This window comes from Coturnix japonica, chromosome 2 (assembly GCF_001577835.2).
Source record: "Coturnix japonica isolate 7356 chromosome 2, Coturnix japonica 2.1, whole genome shotgun sequence".
NCBI lineage: Eukaryota > Metazoa > Chordata > Aves > Galliformes > Phasianidae > Coturnix > Coturnix japonica.
In genome coordinates, this window is record NC_029517.1 from 10241048 (window position 1) to 10263562 (window position 22515).

The following is a 22515-nucleotide window of genomic DNA, read 5'->3' on the forward strand; positions in this document are numbered from 1 at the left end:
CCAGTTCACCTTTAATGAAGTCTCTAAACTCAGCAGAGAACAAAAAAGATAATGAATTAATAGCCACTTTCAGTATTCCACCTTCTCTTAGAAAGACATCTCCCCTTCACCACATATGTAGTTGTGAGGAAACAGCTGCACGTTCCTATCCCTTGGCTTGGATCTTAATCTAATTTTTTACTTTTGTTCTCTTATTGATTATTCCTCATACATTGTATGTATTCAAGTATATAAAAACAGACCAAAAATCCAAGATATATTTACTTTATGAAATAGAGACCAAGTTTATGAATAAGAAAATATGGAAATTGCATATATGATTTCTGATTTTCAAAAAAATAATGTCAATATAATGCATATTACTTCCTATAAAGTTTTCTACTTAAATTTTTCAAGAATACAAGCAGTTGATAAGAACAGTGCAAGAATTAATATCTGGTCTCAGGCAGTCGGAAAAGGTACCATTAACCAAAATTTAAGTGCAAACTTCAAAAACTAAGTTAGACTGTATTTTTTTTTATTTTTTTTTTTTTTTGTCTTTGTAGGTTAAATATGATCACACAGCCATTGTTCAGATAGTGTATGAAATTGCTGAGTTTTTCCAGAGAGCAGATGCACCTTTTCAAAATAAGAACATTTTTCTAAGAGAGATATATGAAGCTCATGCCCAACTCAAGGCTTGTGTAAGTATAATGTCTTACCCCACAACGTGATATTTAAATAAAGGTTCTTTTACTCAGCAATGGTGAGACTGCATCTAGAATACTGTGGGGCCCACAGTATCAGATACATCAATGTAGTGGAGAGCCCAGTGAAGGGTCATGATGGTGATGATCATCATATCATAGTATCATAGTATCATAGTCTCGTGCGGGTTGGAAGGGACCTTAGAGATCATCGAGTCCAACCCCCAGGATTAGAGCCTCCTGTGTAGCAGAGCGGCACTTCTACCACTTGTGCCACAGGGGGATTTGAACCTGGGCCCCGGTGCTGCAAAGCAGCATTCCTACCACTGCGCCACTGGGGCACACAATGGGTCTGGAGCATCTCTCCTATAAGGAAAAGCTTGAGAGAGATGGAATTGTTCAGCCCAGAGAACAATGTCTATAAATACTTGACTGGACAGTACAAAGAAAATGGAGCCAAACTCTTTACACTGCTCCCCAGAGTTAGGATAAGAGGCAATGGGTATAACATCCAATACAGAAAGTTATGTCTGAACACCAGAAAGTACTTTTGTACTGTGCAGATGACTGAGCACTGACACAGGTTGATCAGAATGATTGTATAATCTCCTTCTTGGATAGCTGTCAGCAGTACACACTATGCTATTTTTCACATTGACGCCTTCACAAGGTTTCTATGTGAGAAGCACATTGCAAAGCATGTCTATCAGTTTTACCAAGTTATGTCCGGTTTTTATTTACTTATCACTTTTTGAACTAATAGCTTCTTTTATTGTCCATTAAATATAACAGCTAAAGCCCAAGCTTAACATCATCCATGAAGCTATAGTGAAAGAGTGCTTCAAAAAAATGGATACATTTGTGTCCAAGGTAAGCAGACCTTTCCTTCTGCCATAATGTGTTATGTTATCTTTTATGAAAATGTTAAAAAACACTTTTTAATAACCTTTCCTTCACAGACAAATGATCACTGCACTTGGCAAGAGATCCATGCACAATCAAGAGAGCTACTTCAAAGAATTGAAAACTACTCTTTCAGGAGAAGATCAACACATTAAGAATGTCAGTTCTAATCAAATATTTTAAGAATATATTTTCACATCAAGATAAATTATCCTTTTTTTTTTTTTTAAATTTAAGGATGTAATATACACACGGTTCCTATTTAAACATGTTACTTAACTTATTGTTTTCAAGATATTTTTTGTCAAGATATTTTTTCTAACCTATTTACAATAACTTTAGTCTTAATAAAAAAGATGCAAGAAAGCATGTAAATGTGTTGATGTTTACTCATTTTACTAAAAAAAAATATGGAGGGCATTTCATGAAAAGATACAATCGATATGGCACTCTAAAACTTGTATTCAGGATAAACAGTGAGCATAGTAGTTGTGCTACCTGTTTTATTGTGCATCTATTCATAATTCCATTTCTGTCCTATTTCCTTTCCACTACTGAATTTCCATTACTTTTCCAATGACTTTAGTGAAAAGTTTTATTCCTTAAGAGTAGCCATTTCTAAATTGAGTTAGCATGTGAGGGTACAATTACTGTGCTGAATATTTATTTTCATAACAGTCAGAACCCATTTTAATCAGCATAGAAAAGATACCTTTTAATCAAAATATTCAATACAGAAAATATAAGTGAAGAAAAACAAGTCTGCAATAGTAAAGGAGTTAAGAGATTTGCTGGATTTAAATCCTCACCTAATTAATCATTTCATATTTCATAGTAAAATATCTATCCAAATATTCTGCCACTGAGGAAGATTTATCAGGATTTGGAATTTTTTAGGCATCTTGCCATGAGTTCCAAGCAGCAACTACAGAAAGATATTTTAGTTCCTGCTGGAGAAGCTTGCAAATTCTAGCCTCTTTAGATTTTCAACAAAAAGAACTTGTATTATTTCCATGGGAGCATATTTTTCCCTTGAATTTACAGGTATGCTGGTAAATCAAAGCACCATATGAATCTAAGACGTCTATATGTGCTATCTGGAGGAAAGCAGTCAGAAAGAATGCTGCAATACACTATTAGGGCCAGGTGGTACCAAACATTTTGGACTAGCAAAGACAGATCTCTGTTAAAGCCTCTTCTGTTCTTAAGGTAGCATTTGAACTTTTGGTAATAACATGAAGATAAAAGTGAAGGCCAGACGTAATAATACCAGTTTTTAACTTAGGTAATGAAGAACTGATTAACAACCCTGATTTTATACAGCACAAATGCAATATGAGTTTAAAAAGTATTTGTGTGTAATTATCATGAAGAGTTTACCTTTTTTTTTTTCTTTTTTTTTTGAATGTAGAATTTGAATTTCTAAAACATTCAAAATTTTCTGCAAAAGAGAAAAATTACTTTGTTTTCTAACACACTTATTGTGTATTGATAGAATAAAACAAAAGCAGTTAGGAGAAAGATTTTAATTTAAAAAGGAAGGAATATAAAGGCTATAGTACCCACTAGCTTTGCTCAAGATTCATTCACAACTTACACAATCTGTTGATAACACAGAAATATAAACAAAAATGCAATCCAATATTCTAAACAATGTCCTCATTACATCTCAATACATTCGCATTTTGTGATTTGACCTGCTTCTCTCCAGCAATTAATACATAAGAGTCTTTTTGAAGTGATGCATAAGGATTTTCCACCCTTATGTAAACAGGTTGGTAGACACTCTTTGATTGCTAAAGCCTCCATACTTTCAGCAATACATAATATCTGCTTTGTGGTGCAGAGGCTGTTTGGTTTTGGCTAGAAATCAGCACTAAATGCTTTCTGAGAAGCACTTCAGTTTATTTTAGTTGATTATTCAGACGTAACTGAAGGGGAAAAAGTCTTGCTTAATGGATACAAGTTTAATTCAATGGATAACTAGTAAATAATGATAATAAAAGTAAAGAATGAAGTGTTTTACATCTTTCTGTTTGCATGAATCACAAAATGACGAATACTCAAGATAGGCATGGAAAATAAACTTACAAAGCTCGTTCAAAATTGTCCTTCATATCCTTGCATTTCATGAAATCATAATTAATACTTATTCATACTTATGCACTCAGATTCCATTCCTAGATGCAAATCCAGATGCTATTTATTTCACCAAATTTATGCACATTTCATATTAAATTAAATAATGACCTATAAACATGCAAATCATAAGATCATTTTCCCTTATTCATTGGCTTTATTATCTATCTGATTATAATCTTTTTTTTTCTTCTTTATACTAAAGAGATTAATTTTTTTAGTAGCTACAAATACTGTTCAATATATGATGAATGAAATCAATGAAATTACTGAGATCACAAAACATTATCTAACATTCAATTAAAAGAAAGAAAAAGTTCTGAAGTACATCAGCCTTAATCAATAAACAGTGTTTTGGCTGAATAGAAACTTCTGTTGCAGATGCCTAAGGGAAAAGGAACAGTAAGAAATGCTTTATAACTTCCAGGTAAGTGGCTGTTATCTTACTGAAATTAAGTTTCAGTAGGAGCCCTAACCCACATCAAAGGGCAGCCTGTGCTTCAGACATAATTCACAACAAGGGTAGGGTGGAATGGTTGTAAAATTGAATTAGCTTGATTATAAATTAACAGACGAAAAATCTTTCCCATATGCCTTCTTACTGCTGTCCTTGTGCTGGACAGCAGTAAGAAGAATCTCCTTCCAATTATATTCCTGAAAAAGGATTTTGTCTAAGTGTTTGCTGAGTTCCTGGTTCTACAAGATACCATGTAAGGCATTGCTGCTCTACACTTGGCTGCAACAGTCAGACATATTCTAGTAATTACTCTCAGTTTCGTTTTCATTGCTAACCTGTTTCTATAGAAACATCATATCACTTCTCCATCCACAACAGCATAGTCTGGCCTCTTCCTGGCAAGCATGGCTTCTTGAGAAAAGAAAGTGACCACAGTTTCACTTATTTTGGCCTCTCCATGCTTCTAAAGATTCTTTATGCTGTAAATCTAGGTAGTCTCTTGGATTTATTCCATACAAACTATTAAGTGTTCCCTGTGTACTTATTAGTCACAATCTTTCAGTGATACATTATTCATTCCTCTGGATGCACAGTAAATATCCAATGAGGACTCCAAGTTTCTAAAGATATACAGGTTATTTCTTAAAAGAAAAAGATTTTCAGAGTAGCTACTACTCAGCTGGCATGTTAACCATATGTCTAAATCCCTTCAGACACTCATCCTGTGACAGACATTTTTCTTTCCATGCAAGATGTTATATCATAACCACATGTATTGCCACTTGCTACACTGGAACACAGGCAAATAAGTAAATAATTTCCATGCGTGGATCTTCTAACTTCCTGAGGAAAAAAGAAACAGTGGCTGCATCACATCACTTATGAAAGCAATGTTCTGTAATCTGTGTCATCATTCTAATGGATTAATGAAGGAACCAAACCTTTACCACACTGAATTTGTGACACTGGTAGATGAACAACATTTTCACTGTTCTAGAGAAGGTTTCTCCATGTTCCAGGGATTTAAGCACATGATATTATTGTTAAAGAAAGATATTAGATCTTTTACAGACAAAGCAGTGCTTAATTTGGCTGGGATCTTTATTTATTTGTTTCTTATGATAAATTTCTGTTTAAATTTGGCTTTGAAACCATTGGGTTCAATGGTAGCTGAAGTCTGAAGTGCAGTCAAATAATTAAATATATTCTCAGAAGGAAGTTTCAAATAACAAGAAGCATAAAGAACAAAACTCAGCGCAGTAGTTTATTGATAGTCTTGGAAATAATTTTCTGCACTACTGTTGTGTTTTTTTGTTTTTTGTTGCTGTTTTTGTTGTTTTTGTTGATGTTGCTTTTAGGTTTTGTTGTTGTTGTTGTTGTTGTTGTTTTTTCCCATAGCTCATTTATCATGCTAGCACTCAGATACAATGAATTTTGAAAACTATAACAATATTTTCTGATTACTTTTCATAAATAAATTAACATCTTTTCCAAGAGAGAACTGGTCAGAAATTTATGCCTTCATTCATTCACTAATTTGTAAATGAACTTAAAATAATTACTACCTTCTAATCCAACTATTACACAAACTGATTTCCTTAGTTATTTACAAAATTGTGTAAAATTGTGAATTATAGAATCACAGAACAGTTTAAGTTGGAATGGACATTATAAGATCTAAATTCGAACTCCTACTCAAAGTAAGGTCATCGCTGAATTCCAGACTATGTCAAGGTAGGTCTTGAAAACATCCAAGGCAGAAAGTGTTAGAAAAGTGAATATTCCTCATCGTACTTCTCATCCTATTGTGATACTTGATAAATTACTTTTACTGATGGCAGCATAATGGTCAAGACAATATTGAAACATCTTTTGCTAACACATGATATCTCTGCTGTCTCTCCTCCAAAAAACATAAATTATGCTCCATCTATGCCTCATCACAGAAATTGCCATTCAATTTATTAACAACATGCTGATTTCTTTGACGTAACAATCCTACTCTAATGGTATTACTCAAGCATATCATAAAAATACTTTGTACACTTGCATAAATAATCAAAGAGAGTAATTTCTCTTACCAGATTTCTCAGGGATTCCAAGGAATCACAGTCAATAACAGGCAAAATAAAAAATCAAATTGTAAAAAGCCAGACATTAGTATGTGTTTATGACTTGCACACGCTCTTGAACACTATTCACAGCATAAGTTTACAACATTATTAACTCTGTAATTAGAAAACACAACTTGTCCTTTTCTGCAGCTCAGTCCCAAAATTTAAATATGTGCATTCAAAGGAAGCATATGGATGCAATTTTACAATAAATTAATATTACATACATTTAGTTATTTAAATTTCAATGAAAATGTGAGATGTGACTAACTACTTTCAAAAGAAGAACACTGATCATATTGGGTAAGGAAGGTATACATAATGGCATCTTATAAGTGAAATGACTCTGATAGTTATTAAAGGCTCTTTCTTCCATGGGGGAAAACACTACATGTTTTTCATCATCAGTTATGATCTCAAGTCAGTGTCATAAAAAATATTCAGAAGAACGAATATGGAATTAGTACCAGTTAAGTACTATACTAAAACTATCCACAGAGAGAGAAATCTCCCAAAACTTTTACCTTTAGAGTTAGTAAGTAAGGAAGAATGAGATGGGAAGGAATTTGCAAGAAAAGAAATCAAGGAGGAGGAGCAAAGGAAAACAGATGGTTGAAAAAGAAAACAAACAAAAAACAAGCAGACAAACAAACAAAAAACCTGGAAGATAAACTGGAACAAGGAGGAGAAAGAGCAAGGCACAAGGCATATGCTTAAGAACAAGACGTACTGTCTGACTAGGAAGTAGTATACACAAAATTATGATGCTCTCTTGAAGAATCAATCTTTGCTATTATGCATTATTCATGACACCGTAGCAAAATAACAAAAATAAAAAGTAAATACTGTTTCTTGGAATGCAAATAGTTTTGAGCAAATACTTACCATTATTGCTTTGTTTAAGCACTTGTAATTTCTCACAGAAATTGCTGGCTGCTAACACACAAACTGTAATGCAGAGTCTTATTATTGGCTTCACTGAAAAAAATAAATAAATAAATAAAAATCCTTTTATATTCCACTTAGTCCTGCAAAAAGAAAACTTCACAACATTCTGCTACACGTGTATTTTGTGGAGGACACAAAAGTGACCTGTAGACACTGGAATGCATTCCATTTTGACCAGCTATGCTCTTTCTCCACCTGTCAACAACCAAATCTGTGCTTCTGTTTAGACATTTTCAACACAGAATTCTACTTCAATCCAGCAGTAAGACTACATAATGAATAGTAAGAAACTTTTAAGCCATAGGAACAAAGGGAAAAATAAATAAATAAATAAATAAATAAATAAATAAATAAATAAATAAATAAATAAGCAGTCATATATAATTTCATTTCTCTCAACGATCTATCTCTAATGATTGTTTCAAGTCTGCACAGTCACCTAAATTATCATACATAATGCTAGAGCTTCCACTATCAGGCAGTCCACAAAGCTGCAAGTAAAACATGTATAGTCTCCAATATAAAGAGTGAAATCCATCCTGAAAGGGGAAAAAAAAAATCCCTTGAGAACAATCTATCAAATATTCTAAAACAACAAGCTGGATGAGTGCACATACCAGAGTAGTGAGAGATACTCCTTGGCCCTCTCCTAATGCAAAAACTCTTGTGCATACAGTCTGGGCAATGAACAGGAGAAACTGGACTTCTAAGCCTTGTCTGAGAGCTATGATGTAATAGAAATTAGAAATAGAAATGGAAGCTATTTACCTGGACTTGAGCAAAGCATTTGTGAATCTTTTCCACAGCCTCCTTCTATACACACTGCAAGACACAGTATGGATGGGTGAAGGGAGACGAGGAAATTGGCTAGCAGCTGAACTCAGAAGGTGGTGACAATTTTTTTATTTATTTTATTTTTTTTTTTGAGGCTGGCAACCTGTCATAAGTAGAGTCCCCCCAAAGAATGACTTAACTGAAGAGCCAGTACAGGCTGGGATCTCTGTGGATGAGGAGCCGCCTTATAGAAATGGACCCAAGGTTCCTGGTGAACAATAAGACTAACACCAGTCAGAAGTGCACTGCTGTAGAACCAAAAGCAAGTCAGCCCTGGGCTGGATATGCAGGGGCATGACTAGAAGAGATTGAGATGTGATCCTCCTACTGTATTCATCTCTTGTCAGGCTACATCTGGACTACAACATCTGAATCTGGTATCTACAATTCAACAGTGGGTCCAAAAGAGGGCCACAAAGTAGGAAAGACTGAAGGAGTTAAGTAGAACTCCCTGTAGAAAAAGGGAGTTCCTCACTGTTTTCCAATACTTAAAGAGCAGCTACAAAGGGGATAGATGCTCTGTCTTCATAAGGAGCAACTTAAAAAGAACAAAGAGCAAAAGTTGTAGCAGGAAAGTGTTTATAGAAGAAAGGTCTGGAACTGAATTCCTCTATGCAGGGGAAAAAAAAAAAAAAAAGCATCCATTGACATTCAACTATGCTTAATGAAAGTTTATGGAGATCAGCCAGTGGATGTGAGTGAGTGTTTTGTTTTATTAGTGGCAACAGTGACATGAAAGACAAGCCAAGTTCTGGACAGACATGCAGATTTTTACAAACATGGCATTCAACCTCTTTTTCATAAGTGGTGAAATTACATAGCTAATGGTATGTTGAAAAATGCTGTTTTGTAGCTGAGAATTTGTTCTGTCAAACGGTGTGTTCTTTGTACCTGTTGTAGTTTCTGTGGAAATAAATAGGAGGCATTACTTTTGGAGTGATTGTTGTATACTACTTATGCTGTCCTGTTAATTCAAGACTATAAAATTGAAATATTTGTGATGGGTTATTTTAATATTTGTAGAACATCAGAGATTATATTAAGGAAGAAATGAAGTTACACTTACCAAACCAATTGAATTAGTTTAGGACAGATCATTACTTACTATAATCCTTTTTTTTTTTGAAGCAAAATAATACTAAATAGCTTTAAGCAGCATAACAAAGAATAACATTTCAGTGTTTATCTGTGGGTAATTTTGTATTCTTGTCATTGTTTTGTCATTGTTTTGTCATTGTTTTGTGTGTGTGAGAGTGCATATTGTCTTTGTTTTCTGGTTTTTGTTACTATGTTTTTTATGATACCCAATGTCATAAAATGGGGAAGAGGCTACCCTTCCCTTTAAAAAAAAAAAAAAAAGACAAATTAATTTATAGCTAGGTCTTTCAGAGTTTTTCTCCCCTTACAGATATTTCCATCAAGTCTGCTGAGGGAAAAAAGATGCCAAATGATCCATTTGGCCTCATTCCACATATGCAGTTAGCTGATGTCTCCCATATTCATTCTGTGTCAGAAGCTAAAGCCTAAGCATTATTCTAACCAAATTTTTCTGAGGAATATCATAGAACAAATTTTCAGAGAACTTAATATCATCTCTTCATCTGAAGTGACCTCCACAGTTCTCACTTTTTTTTTTGTAACACAACCTAATAATTGCTGCACGTGCCCAGAAAAGTGCACTCCACAAAAACAGCCCACTCTTTTGCCCAAGTGCATTGAAGTCTTCCAAAATCTGTCCTGTCAGTCGGGAGAATACTTTATTTTTGTATGAGCACACTCTAACTCTCCTGTTGAAGATCTTACAAGGATTCACTAATTCAGAAATAATGTGCAAAGGATAATACAATCTAATAATAAATTATTTAAGGCACTCATCTAAAATAAAGAAGTTATGTGTTCCAGACAATGTTGTAAGGATTTTTTATATTTTTATACTATACAATAAATTAGATAAACATGCAATTCGCATCACACAAATAGTAAGAATTCTCCTCAGCAGTTCATACTAATTAACATAAAACATCCAAAGCAAAGCATTCTGAGAATAGCGTTATTAATCTATATCCTTTCCACGTGAACTATGAACATCTATACATGGCCTCATTCATTTCACAACTACACTCACACCTGTTGTGGGTCACAGTAGTGCAAGCTTACAAATTATCCTGTGGCACAAAATGATGGCTCAATGCTGAAGTTCTCAAGGTGAGAAAGACAGACTTACGTATTCTTCTCCCCTAAAAAAGAAGAAATAATTCAGTCAATTTTATGATTCATTACCCATTTAATTAGTATGTTTCATCTTAAATAAATGACTGAAGCAGTTTTTTCTGTTTCTGAGGTCTTATAAATGAAGCAATTATGATACATGTATGACTAGCATAGCTCAATCGTCCCAAGCCTAGTATATCTGACACAATCCATCTTTCATAACACAAATCCTCTTTGATCTGCATTATTTTGAGTGGTGCTTAACTCAGCATTTAATTTTGCTACCCAATAAAAGGAGAGAAACACACTTTTAATTTAAGAAGTGGAGACCAGAGTCATATGGATCATGTCAAAACACTGAAAAACACTGTTTTAAATATATATATATTTATATATATATATTTATATATATATATATATCTTTTTTTTTTGAAAAAACAAAGTCTGAAAGTTAGATTACATAGAAATTTATATAATATTAATAAGATTTGTTTGATAGTGGCAATGAACAATGAATTTACAAGCTGGAAGCAGAAAGAAGAAGAAACAGTACAAACAATACAAAGCAATATCAAATAATGAACCCATCGAGTGTAGATACAAATTGTAGTACATACATGTCATTTAAGAAAACGTGATTTTACAACAGGAAAAAAAAATAAAATAATAAAAATGGAAGGGATGGAGTACCTCTCCTATGAAGGAAGAGAGTTGGTCTTGTTTATCTTGGAGAAGAGATGGTTCTGGGGAAATTTCACTGTGGCCTTCAAGTACCTGAAGGGAGCCTGTAAGTGGGAAGGGGAGTTACTTTCTACACAGTCTGGTAGTGATAGAAGAAGGGGGAATGTCTTTAAACTGAAAGAGGGGAAATTCAGTTTAGATACCAGGAAGAAATTCTTTACTCAGAGAGTGGTGAAGCACTGGTACAGGTTTCCCAGAGAAGCTGTGGATGCCCCATCCCTGGAAGCTTTCAAAGCCAGGCTGGGTGGAGACCCTGCAGCCTGATCTGGTGGTTGGCAGCCCTGCCCATGAAAGGGGGTTTGGAGATAACCATCTTTAAAGTTCCTTACAACCTATGCCATTTTATGATTCTATGATTTTCCACATACCTATGATAGAACCACAAGATCACCAGGGTTGGAAAAGACCTCTAAGATCATTCAGTCCAACCATCCACCTATCACCAATAAATATTTCCTAATGACTGTGTCCCTCAGTACAACATCTAAACAATTCTTGAATAGGGACAGGGAGTTCACCACCTCCCTGGGCAGCCCATCCCAGCACCTGACCTCAGGTGCTTCTCTAGATGGAACCACCCCAGCATCCTCAGTGCGAAATCCCTCCGCCCCACTAGTCATGGAACCAGGCCAAACCAGCCTTTAAAACAATGACACTCAGCCACTCCTCATAAGACTTGTGCTCCAGACCCTTCGCCAGCTTCCTTGCCCTTCTCAGAACACACTCCAGGGCCTCAACATCTTCCTTTTAGAGAGGGGCCCAGAACTGAACACAGTACTCCAGGTGCACCACACCAGTGCTGAGTACAAGGGGACAATTGCTTACTTTCCTTTTCCTCCTGGCAATACTAGTTCTGATACAAGCCAGGATGCCATTGGCCTTGGGCACCTGGGCACACTGATGTCTCATGTTCAGCTGAGAGTCAACAAGTACCCCATGTCTGTTTCCTCTACACAGTCTTCCAGGCACTTTGTCCCAAGCTTATAGTATTGCTTGGGGTTGTTGTGGCCAAAGTGCAGGACCTGGCACTTGGTCTTGTTGAACTTCATCCCACTGGCCTCAGTCCAGCTATCCAGCCTGCCTAGGTTCCTCTGTAGGGCTTTCCTATCCACAAGTGGATTGACACTTTCTCCAACTTGGTATCATCTGCAAGGATGCATTTGATGCCCTCATCCAGGTCATCAATAAAAATACTGAACAGAACAGGCCCCAGTATCAACCCCAAGGCAAAACCACACGTGACCAGTTGCCAACTGCATGTGACTCCATTTATTACCACTCTCTGGGCACGGCCATCCAGCCACTTCTTTACCCAGCAAAGAGTGTACTTGCCCAAGCCACGGGCTGCCAACTTCTCCAGAAGATCACTGTGTCTACTGTCCAAGGTAGACTATGTCAATAGCTTTTCCCTCATCTACCAGGTGGGTCACCTGATCATAGAAGATAAGGTTGGTCAAGCAGGACCTACCTTTCATAAACCCATGCTGGCTAGGCCTGATTCCTTGGTTGTCACACATGCTGTGTGATTTCCCTCAAGATAATCTGCTTCAAAACCTTTTCTGGAACAGACATCAGGCTGGCAGGCCTATAGTTTCCCAAATCCTCTTTATGACCATTCTTTTAGATGGGTGTCACATTGGTAAACCTCCAATCCTCTGGGACCTTTCCAGTTGACCAGGAACACTGATAGATGATGGAAAGTGGCTTGGCAATCACCTCTGCCAGCTCCCTCAGCACCCTCAGGTGGATCCCATCTGGCCCCATGGACTTGTGGCAGTCCAGGTGGAGTAGTAGGTCTCTAACTGTTTCCACCTGAATCATGGGGGGTTTATTCTGCTCCCCATCCAAGACTTCCAGGTCAGAGGGTAGAGTACCCTAAGGTACTGGTCTGACTTTTAAAGACAGTTGCAAAGAAGGCATTGAGAACCTCAGCCTTTTTCTTATCCTCAGTGGTCACATTCCCTGACACATCCAGTAAAGGATGGAGATTCTCCTTAGCCCATTATGGAGGAAATAACTTGTAGAAAAATGTTGTTAAATTAACAACAGTTGTAGCTAAACAAAGATGAACAGATAGCTTTGATCTAGATGGAGCATGGGGAGCATATAAGAAAAAGGATGTAGTAGACTATCTGCAGTGGCGAGTATCAGGGAACAGTTGAAATCCATCTGTTCTGCTTCTACCCTGTGTAAACTGACTGAATAAGGTATTATAGTAAGAGGAAAATTAGAGCACCTAGCGCATTGTTCAGCTTGGCTGCTGAGGTTTTATTCATATATGCAGTTCCTCAATTATCAGTTTGAATATCTCACAAAGCCTATTTTCTTAGTGTCAGTATGATTGATGCACCTGTACCTAACAGCATTGCAACTGTATCCCACAAGCCTAACAAAATTATTTCCCCTAACAGTCTTCAATATTCAAGCCAAGAATTCAGTCCTGGCAACAGTAGCCCACAAGATACTTAAGCACATCAAGGCTGCCTCCAGAACAAACAGTTCGACATCCTTTCCTTCCGCCCACCTCTGTCATTAGACTTTACACAGTCAAAATACAGTTCTCTCTCCTGAGAGCTGTCCTAAAGAACAATGAGTAGCTATAATAAATGCTAAAAGCGGTGAAATTGTAGGCCACTTCCTAATTAGACAAGTGGGAAAACAATTACATCAGTTATAAGGATCAAATTCATAGAGCAGTTGGAAAACAAAACAAAACATACTTTCAGAAAACATAGCTCCATAAAGATATATTTGGAAGTAAAAAGGACACATTGACTTCAAGATCAAATGTAAATGGTTTAATAAAACTGAGTAAAATAAGTCAATTCTAAAGATGAGCTAAGTGTCTGTAGCAAAGCAAATCAGTGCAAAGCTTCCTCAACACATTGCTCAGATGACAAATTATCAACTGCCTGTTATCTTTAAGCTGTTGTAAAAGTGTATATTAGCCTAATTCCAATTGAATTCAGAGGCAGAGTGCAAGCATTAATTTAGCTTTTCCAGAGCTACCCTTAAATAGATGTAATTTCATTTCATGTTGGAGTCATTCAAAGTGGGACTTTATAGGTTTTATATATTCCTACAATAAGAAGTTTACCTTTTATTACAGTTTATTACTTGGGGATATCTTCAAATATAGGGAAATAACACAGTAAATTTCCTACACTATCACTAGTGCAGCTACTTGTACAGAGAAAAAAAAAGTACTCCAAGTATGCAAGCTATTTGGAAATGTGTCTTTTCCATTGTCAGCACACTCATCTTAGGCCCTGAGATTTGCAAATATAGAATTGCCTGCATAATAAGCATAGACATTTCTTTGCACGTACAGTTTCTGGAAGCATTTATCTCTGAGTAATATTGACTGAAGTACTCAAATGACTGTACATGTGCCTGTGACTGTGTGAAAGTTGACAGGATGAGAACATGTATTTTTTGAGTAAGAATTGTTTAATGTGATGTAGTTGTTGAATCAAAACAATAATTATTACAGCAATTAAAGTACAAAACTTGAGTCAGCACGTTGCTTCTATTCCTGACTCTCCCTGACTTTGTAATTTTGGGCAAGTAACTTAGTTCCTGATTCTGCAAATGCTTTTACTTATGCTTTACTTTATTCCACACACACACACAAAAATGTTTCTAACAGCACATTAATATTTATTTAACTTAATAAAACAAGGATCTGTTTCTGCTATGACCGTGGGCACACAGCACAATGAAGCAGAACAAAAGGTATGGCAGGACAGGGCTTCCATCCACTTTCTCTCCTTTGCTTTGCCTCTCCTCCTCCCTCAGACTCAACACGTGTCTCCAAGCTGTGAATACTTGGAGACTGGGATTTCCTTTTCCTACGTGTGCCTGAATGCCTGTAGTGCTTCTAAACGCTGCACACATACCCGGGGATGAGGGAGACAACGACCAGGCCCTGTGGTACAAGCTACTGTGCTCTTTCAGCCAGAGCTGCTTTCTTCACTAGCTGAGTCTTCTCAGCAGCAGTCGAACGACAGACAGAAAGCGACGCAGCATTAAGAGGAACTGGGCAGTAACTGAAGCAGTGGGAACAGTCTGGGAAGGGAAGGCTGAGCTCTCGCAGGAAGGAATTCCCCCCGCAGAGATAAGCCCTGACAGTGGGAGGGCTCGAAAGAGAGCTCCTCACTGGAGGAACTTGGAATCCCGGCAGCAGCTCCACGCACTACGGTGTTACTCAGCACTCCGGCACCAGGAGGATGCGCTAACCCCGTCCGACGGAGCTTCCTCCACCCTCCGCACCGCCCCCCTGCCCAGACGCCAGCCATGTTCTCCGCATCACCCCCACCCCGGGCACAGACGGCGCGGGGGGAAGGGCACCACGGCGCCTCCCGCTCCCACCTGCAGCCCCTCCCCCGCCGCTCCCCCGCCTGGCGCACACCCCCCGACCTGCCCGCTTCCTCGCAGACGTGACCGCCCACCTACGGCTCCCGACGGCAGCTCGCTCTCGTGTTGGCTGCTCGAGCTGACCGTCAACCGCCGCTGTCGGAGGGGCGTTGGAAGGCGGGGCCGGGCGCGCTGTCAGCGGGAGCGGCCGGAGGAAACGGCGGCGCTGGCGGGAGGTGCGGGGTGCGATGTGGGCGCTGCACGTCTGATCTCGCTTGCGTTTATTTCGCCTCTTTTCCTTTCTCTGGGTTTTTTTTCGTGTTGCTTCCGTGTTTTTGTTTTTTCCTTTTTTATTTTTTTTTAATTTTTTTTCCCCCCATCGAAACGCGTTCTGTAAATTCATTCCAACACCTGTTATTTTTTATTTTTTAATTTCAATTTTTTTTATTATTATTATTATTATTTAATTGGAGGCCAAATATTTGACGGAGCCTCTTTCGCTCGCCCGGGCATCAGGGCCGAGCCGCAGGGGCACCCGCATCACCTCGCTTCGCGCCCCCCGCCTCCCCCGCAGCCATGGATCACCAGCCCAAGTTCTTCGAGAATCTCTCCGGCTCCGGGAAAGCCATCGGGGTATTGACCAGCGGCGGCGATGCCCAAGGTGGCTATGGGGGAGAACCGGGAGAGGGTGAAAGGGAAGCTGAGGCGGGGAAGATGGGGGGAAGCCCTCGGGGGATGGTGTGAGGGAGGGAGGAGCGCCGGGAGCCCATGTGGGAGGCATGCGGCAGTGCGGGAAGCGGGGGCCGGGGTCGGGGAAGGCAGAGGGATGTGGAGTGGCTGTTGCAGGAGCTGCGGTGGTCCTCGGGCTTTTATTTTCTCGTTGCCTCTCTTAGTAAGGCCGTTGAAAACCGTTTTTGCTCGGCCTCCGTGCTGCAGGCAGACCCATCCGTCCCTCCTGTTCAATTCGCGTTTCCCAAACCGTGGCCTCTTTCGAGCCTGGCAGGGCAGAGGATATAGACGCGCTCCGTGAACTTTCACCATCAAAATGTCTTCACTCCGGGAAATGGTGGGGGAGCGGATGGCTGGTGGGAACCGGAGGAGGCTGCCTGGCTGCTGCCAACCATCGCCTCATCCGCTTCTCGCTGCGTGTTGGCACCGGGCTCACTTTCCTGTTCCTACTCGTGATTTAAAAACTCGGGTGGTGCTCGGCTCTCCAGCCCAGCAGAAGCACATTGGAAACGTGTTTCACTTAAATGCCTGAAGTGTAAGACGGAGTTCTAGCCACGGGAACAAGGGGAACAAAAGACCTATAGACGTTAGTAGGAAAGAGAACCTTGATCACAGCATTCTTAGATCTGAAGTTGTGTTTTCCCGGACTTTCATTTCCTCTTTTCTACCAGAAAACCTTCCATAAATGAAATTTAAAGTTTCAGTTGATTAAGGCTCTAAATCTCCTATTATTTATTTATTTATTTTTCATGTGGCTTAACAGGACTCTCCACTTTTACCAGTTAAGTGGAGATTGCTTTCAGCTTCCTTTGCTGAAGTCACAACTGTTTTATTACTATTATTGCCAGAGAGTGCTTCGGAAATACTTTTAAGTTAAAGAATGTTCCTCTAACATGCTTTTGGAAGGGTTAAAAGAAAAAAATAAATCCCTTTCCTTTGTGCATGGGCTCTGTAGTTTAAAGACCAGAAATAGTTGCCCTGCACGTGGACACGTGCGGGGTCCTTCCAAGTTTGGGGCATCTTCCCGGTTCTTCCAAAGTGTGAGCGGTACAAACGGCACCCCCCGCTCTCCGGTGCCCTCTCCCCGCTGCGACCCCGGGCCGGCAGCTCCACGGAGCGGTGCCTCCGCTCTCCCTCCCCGCCGCCGGTGTGTACGTGATCCGCTGCGAGTCGCTGCGGATTCCGCCTTCTTGCGTCATCGGGGCTGGGAGAAGCATCCTCCCGCCCTCTCCCCGCAGGAATAACGGGGAGTCCCCGGTTTAACTTGGGATTATCGGGAGTCTTTCTGATCGGGGATGAGAGGGCTCTGGTACAGATCAGAGAGGAAAATGTTGTGATTCCTGAGGAAAAAAAAAAACCAGCAAAACAAATGGATGACCTTAAATGGCTTCTCTTTTGCTGCTTAGTCTGGTTATATTTGTTCGAGTTTTATCTACAGTTTGCTCTCAGAGTCATTACTTCCACTGCTAAGTGATTCTAGAAGGAACAGTGAGTCAAAGCTTCTTCTTGTAGATGGTCTGGTCGCCAAATCGCCATTTTAACTTCTAAGTGTGACAGGGCATTGCCTCGAGCAGCAGTAGCGTGTTCAGCAGGAGGCTGACTCGCTTCCGCGTGTCTGGAGATTATATAATGCACCAGCAGATGCATCTCTTTTTATAAAATATTAATCTCCACTTGCCACTGTGTGAATTAAGGCACTTAAAGGACTTTCAGAATCTGAGGGGCATCTAGGCTATTATCCACGAGGCTGCAATTGCAGTGTATTTACACGGAGAGGTAAAGATTAACAACAGTGAAAGTTGCTGTCTGGAGAGTGAGGTTGTTGTGAAGACTGAACAAAAGAAACTGGATGGCTTCCAAGATATTTTGTAGGCAGCTTTGTTGATGTAATTTAGAATAAGTAGAATGTACTTTTAGAGTGTGGTCCTTTGGACCGACACAACACAGCTGAGTTTTATAAGCCTTACTATCTTGAGAACAACGTAGATGTGTAAAATACAACCTCTGGTCTGTTTGCATGCTAGGCAAGGCGTAGGACAAGGGACAAGATGAGTCATGCCTTGTCAAGGTCATTTTCCTCATGTAGGGCAAATGTGCTAGAAAAGTTGTGAACTATGAGCAGAAGGAAATACGGTGCTGTTGCTGCAGAACTCTTTGAAAATACACGTTCAGGCAAAACTGTAGGACAGGCAAAGCTACCAACTCTGAAGTAGGCAAAAAAGTGAAAACAGAATAGTTCCAGACTCCTGTTTCTTTCATTTTTTAGATAGACATCAGAAGTATTCAGATTATCTGTAATGCAAACCGACCTCAGCAGGAAGGGCAGTGGAAAGAGCATCAATTATAGTTGCAATAAACATGAGTCTTATCCCAGTAGGTGCCTTGATTTAGTTGGGTGGGCAGTAAATCTTCGCCTAGAGTAAAATAGCTTGATAATAATTTAGAATACAAGTTACTGCCTTTGTGGCTGCTGTACCTTTGAATAATTTAGGAGTAGCATTATGTAAAATGCACAAGCTTTTTCTATTTATAGAATATTTTAAAGCATAAACTACTTTCTCACCTTTGTGGTACTTTCTTGCAAGGTTTTATGCTTGTCCTTTTGACTAACTGTGGAGTATTAAGGACTTTACAATATGTAAACTCTGTACTAATGTTATTATGACTTAGTCATCACATTTCCAACCCCACCATAAACAATATGCTTGTATTAAAGAATGTATTAGTGGTTTATTTTACGTCAATACACTACTTATAGTATTAAACTTATTTTATTGTTATGCACTAATGTGTGCAAGTACTAAACTTAGCAGGCATTACTTTACCTAGCCAGCTAAATAGTGAACTAAAAGGAGTGCTTTCTCCCTTAATCACAAGTACCTTGAGAGGAAAAAGTTGTTCTGACAATTACTCTCAAAGTTGAGGAGTTGATTCCGTTTCTGCTCTTTTTCTAAATGATGGCGACTGCCACTCAGAAAGCTGAACTGAAAATGGGTTTTGAGTCACTCTTATGTCGTCACACTGCAGCACTCACCATGATCTGCTTTAAGTATGTTGGCAGTATTTTATGCTGGCTAACCATGGCTAACATGGATAATTTTGGCAGCTGTAGGTCACTTTTACATTTGTGCAACCTCCGGTCGTGCTGCCTGTTCTAGGATCATGATAGGTATGGCTCTACAGCAAGAGGAGCTGTATCATCTGAAAGCTAATGGAAGGCAGTTTTGCACCACTGGAAAATAATAAGTTTGTGGCTGTTGCCCATCTACTCATTCAGGATTATTATTATTATTATTTTTAAAGGTGATCATGTTATTTCTGAGACAAACTCAAAGATTTAGTGTTGTGGAAGATGGCAAGTAAGGGATGTGGACTATGGATTACCCGGTAATGTCCTAGAATACAACAGGCCATTGTTGCTGAAATAAAGATTTCCATTTCTATGTCTGAAACACTGCAGGCTTAGAAGCAATGTTTTAAGGCATATTTAATATGGCAGACAGATGTACTGTTCTTGTCATGATAGCTTATGTTGGAAAAATAAATTGTGATTGATGGGTGAATAATAAACCAATAAAATGCACTCTGTTCTGGTGTCCAAATTGTAGAGTTTATTTGCTAATGTTTACCTAGTTTGAAGATAATCATTGAGGCACCTTTCTCAGAAAATACGATAACATGTTTCTGTAGCCACAGGCATGTACAAAAAGCATTTAACTTTTGGACACACACAGAAATATAAGTAAAATCAAGGCTCTTAGTTATTAGTAGATGAGCATATTTTGTCAAGAAATTTAATAATTTAGAGGAACTGCACCTATAATTCTAAGATTGAAAATAGACTCTGACCATGCTTTTTAAATCTTGAAGGAGGTATGTATCTGCTATGGATACAAATTCATGCTATGGATACAAATGTGCAGGACACAGCTCTGATCTAATACAATGTTATTGTTAGAAAAAGTATATAGTATTCAAGTATCTAGAATCATTACTGTGATTGAAATAAAATGCTATATGATTGAAGGCAAACGGAGAAAACTCCAATTATTATTATTTTTTCAATTATTTGTTCAGATTTTCTGTTTTTTCTCATCTTTCAGTTTGACGGTTATAGTCTCTTAATTCATTACAAACATATCCATTTATGTTCCTGAATGAAGTCTTTGTGGTTGATAGTCTTAAGACATTCCTGTAGTTAGTGTGTTTTGCTCTGTAATCTTTTAGCTCAGGTTTCTTATTCAAGATAGTACTTAAGTACATGCTTCATGTAATACCTGTCTTTAAAACTGGTAGGACTTTTCCCTGGTTAGTATACTATTATAAACGCTTCTTCTAGCTCAACACAATATAGCGTCTTAATTTTACTCCAACTCCTTTGTTGTAGTTTGGTATGTGTATGTGAAATAGAATGCAGCCATGGGGCAGAAATAGTCTTTTGAGGGAAGGGATTGTCTTTGAAATAACTTATACATTTCAGCAGTTCTGTTTGTAACTGTGCTGTGAAAAGCTTGTGATTTCAAAGACAATTGAATAGACAATAAATTCCTGGATGGTTTTACATAATCTTTAAAATTAATTCAAGCAAATAGTTTAAACATCGCTGAGTCCAAAAGAACAAAATAAATCATTTCCTCTAACAAAGGCTTTAATGTAAAAGCAAATGATAATTGAGAAAGAATCTGAATAATTCTTATGTTATTAAAAATAATCTTTTTGTCTGTGGCTTACTTTTGAAGAGCTGTTCTAATCCTATGTGTTTATCGGTGCTGTATTTGTTACTCAAAACTAAATTCATGATTAACTGGGTAAATCAATTTTTCAGTAGTAAGCATAAAATTACATTTCGTAGATATTATGGTAATTCATAAATGCCATTGTAAGACTCCACAGATAATGAAATAGAGCAGCATTTTGTTAGACAAGTTATGCAGGGACTGTGAAATGCTCTGTATTTACATGTATTGCTGCAAGCAGCACAGCATTGAAGGTTAGGCAGCCAGGATATGGAAGTCTAAAGCCTCAGTGTTTCACCTGCATTTTGAAGACAGCGAATCATAATTCAGAGAGCTTGCTAGTAGTTGCCCAAATCTTCCTCCTGTATAAAGAAAAAAAAAATACCCTTCACCAAATAATAACAATATCTGTTGTATAAATTTACTGAGCTTCAGTGTGGGTACTGAGGAAGTGCTTTCTGTCTGTAACTCCTACTTTTTCTTGGGCTTTTGCCCTCTTTTCAGACAGGTAAATTATGAGCCTTACCAGTTTTTCATATGAGACACAGGGAAATGAAGAAATACTTAAAAAGTATGTGATGATATTATGCATATATTCATGTGAGAATGATTAATGGATTTCTCATTTTGAGGAATAAACACTACTTTACATGTATGGAAGTCAAGCCTGGTCAACATTTGCAGGATAACTTTTAGGGATAAAGTGATCTGGTAGAGAATTTGGAGTAAGAGCTACCTTTCTTTAAAATACACTATTTATGAGATTTATCCTGAAGATACAAAAGTGTGATATATGAACAACAGTACAGAAACAGTTACGAAACATGTCGTAAGCCTGAAACAACAGTACAGAAACAACATACAGAAAAATGAGTATTAAAGACGAGCGTATGTCTTTAATAGACACTCTAATGTTCGTATTTCACTTTTTTTTGTTTGTTTGTTTTTTTGTTTTTGTTTTTGCTGACAAAACTTCAGCTTGCTTGGATCAGACACCTTTTCTATTTTTCTACTTGAATACTTGGGGAACAAAGACAAAAGTTAACACAAGTTAACGAGCGAAGCAGCGCAGTCTTTGTAGGCAGCAGTCTCGTAGCTGAAAATACCTTACTATTTCCCCTACTTTGCCAAACCCGAGGGCTGTCAGAGTTGAGCCTCGAGTACAGAAAGTTCTTAACGAAAGGCAATTCTGAGTGTCCTCGGTGACTGACCATGTCTTTCCTTCGGAAAATGAACTTTCCAGCCACTGTAGCTTTGCAGTAATAGGGAAAATTCAAAAACTTGTCTTACCTCTTAAACAAAAAACCTAAAAACAACAAACAGTTGTTTGGCTAATGAGTTGAAGTACGCAGTGGACTTTAATGAAAGGAGTTGCTTGTGTTTGTCTTGGTTTGCAGAAAATGGCAGTGCAGTGACAGTTCATTTTATAACTTGAAAAAGGGAAGGGTTTCTGTCTGTGTTTTCCAGAGGACCTGGTGTGTATTTGTGTGTGTTACTGTCTTTTTTTTTTTTTTTTTCATTATTGTTTGCTTGAAAATTGTTTCAACCCGTGTAGCAATTTGTTTTAATCTGAAATTTAGCATGCTGACTTTCTTTTCAGCACAGCATGTCGAAAGAATTTCTCAGCTTTTCCTTGGCATTATCCGGATCTTGTTCCAAAA

At 38.3% G+C, this 22515-nt stretch overlaps 2 protein-coding genes across 25 annotated transcripts in view; one reads left to right on the plus strand and one right to left on the minus strand.

The window, feature by feature from the left end:
* The window catches only part of LOC107308909, a 71683-nt gene extending 55867 nt beyond the window's left edge, over positions 1-15816 (minus strand). For 7 of the 18 annotated variants that reach the window (XR_004306343.1, XR_004306341.1, XR_004306345.1 and 4 more), the window contains exons 1-4: positions 15453-15816; positions 10983-11077; positions 10306-10318; positions 7185-7277 (exon numbers count right to left, since the gene is read on the minus strand). Coding sequence is in view for 4 of the 18 variants with exons in the window: in XM_032442989.1 (XP_032298880.1) it covers positions 7185-7277; positions 10306-10318; positions 10983-11077; positions 15453-15792 (541 nt within the window). In the remaining 14 variants the exon portion in view is untranslated. Of the gene's footprint in view, positions 1-1832; positions 5029-6266; positions 6274-7184; positions 7278-10208; positions 10319-10982; positions 11078-15452 lie in introns of those variants that run through there. The other 11 variants (XR_004306346.1, XM_032442993.1, XR_004306347.1 and 8 more) reach the window with 10 other exon arrangements.
* The window catches only part of PFKP (phosphofructokinase, platelet), a 39866-nt gene continuing 32862 nt past the window's right edge, over positions 15512-22515 (plus strand). For 2 of the 7 annotated variants that reach the window (XM_015853089.2, XM_015853094.2), the window contains exon 1: positions 15613-16050. In XM_015853089.2, the coding sequence (XP_015708575.1) occupies positions 15966-16050 (85 nt within the window). In that variant the 5' untranslated portion in view covers positions 15613-15965. Of the gene's footprint in view, positions 16051-22515 lie in introns of all 7 variants that reach the window. The other 5 variants (XM_015853086.1, XM_015853085.2, XM_015853092.2 and 2 more) reach the window with 5 other exon arrangements.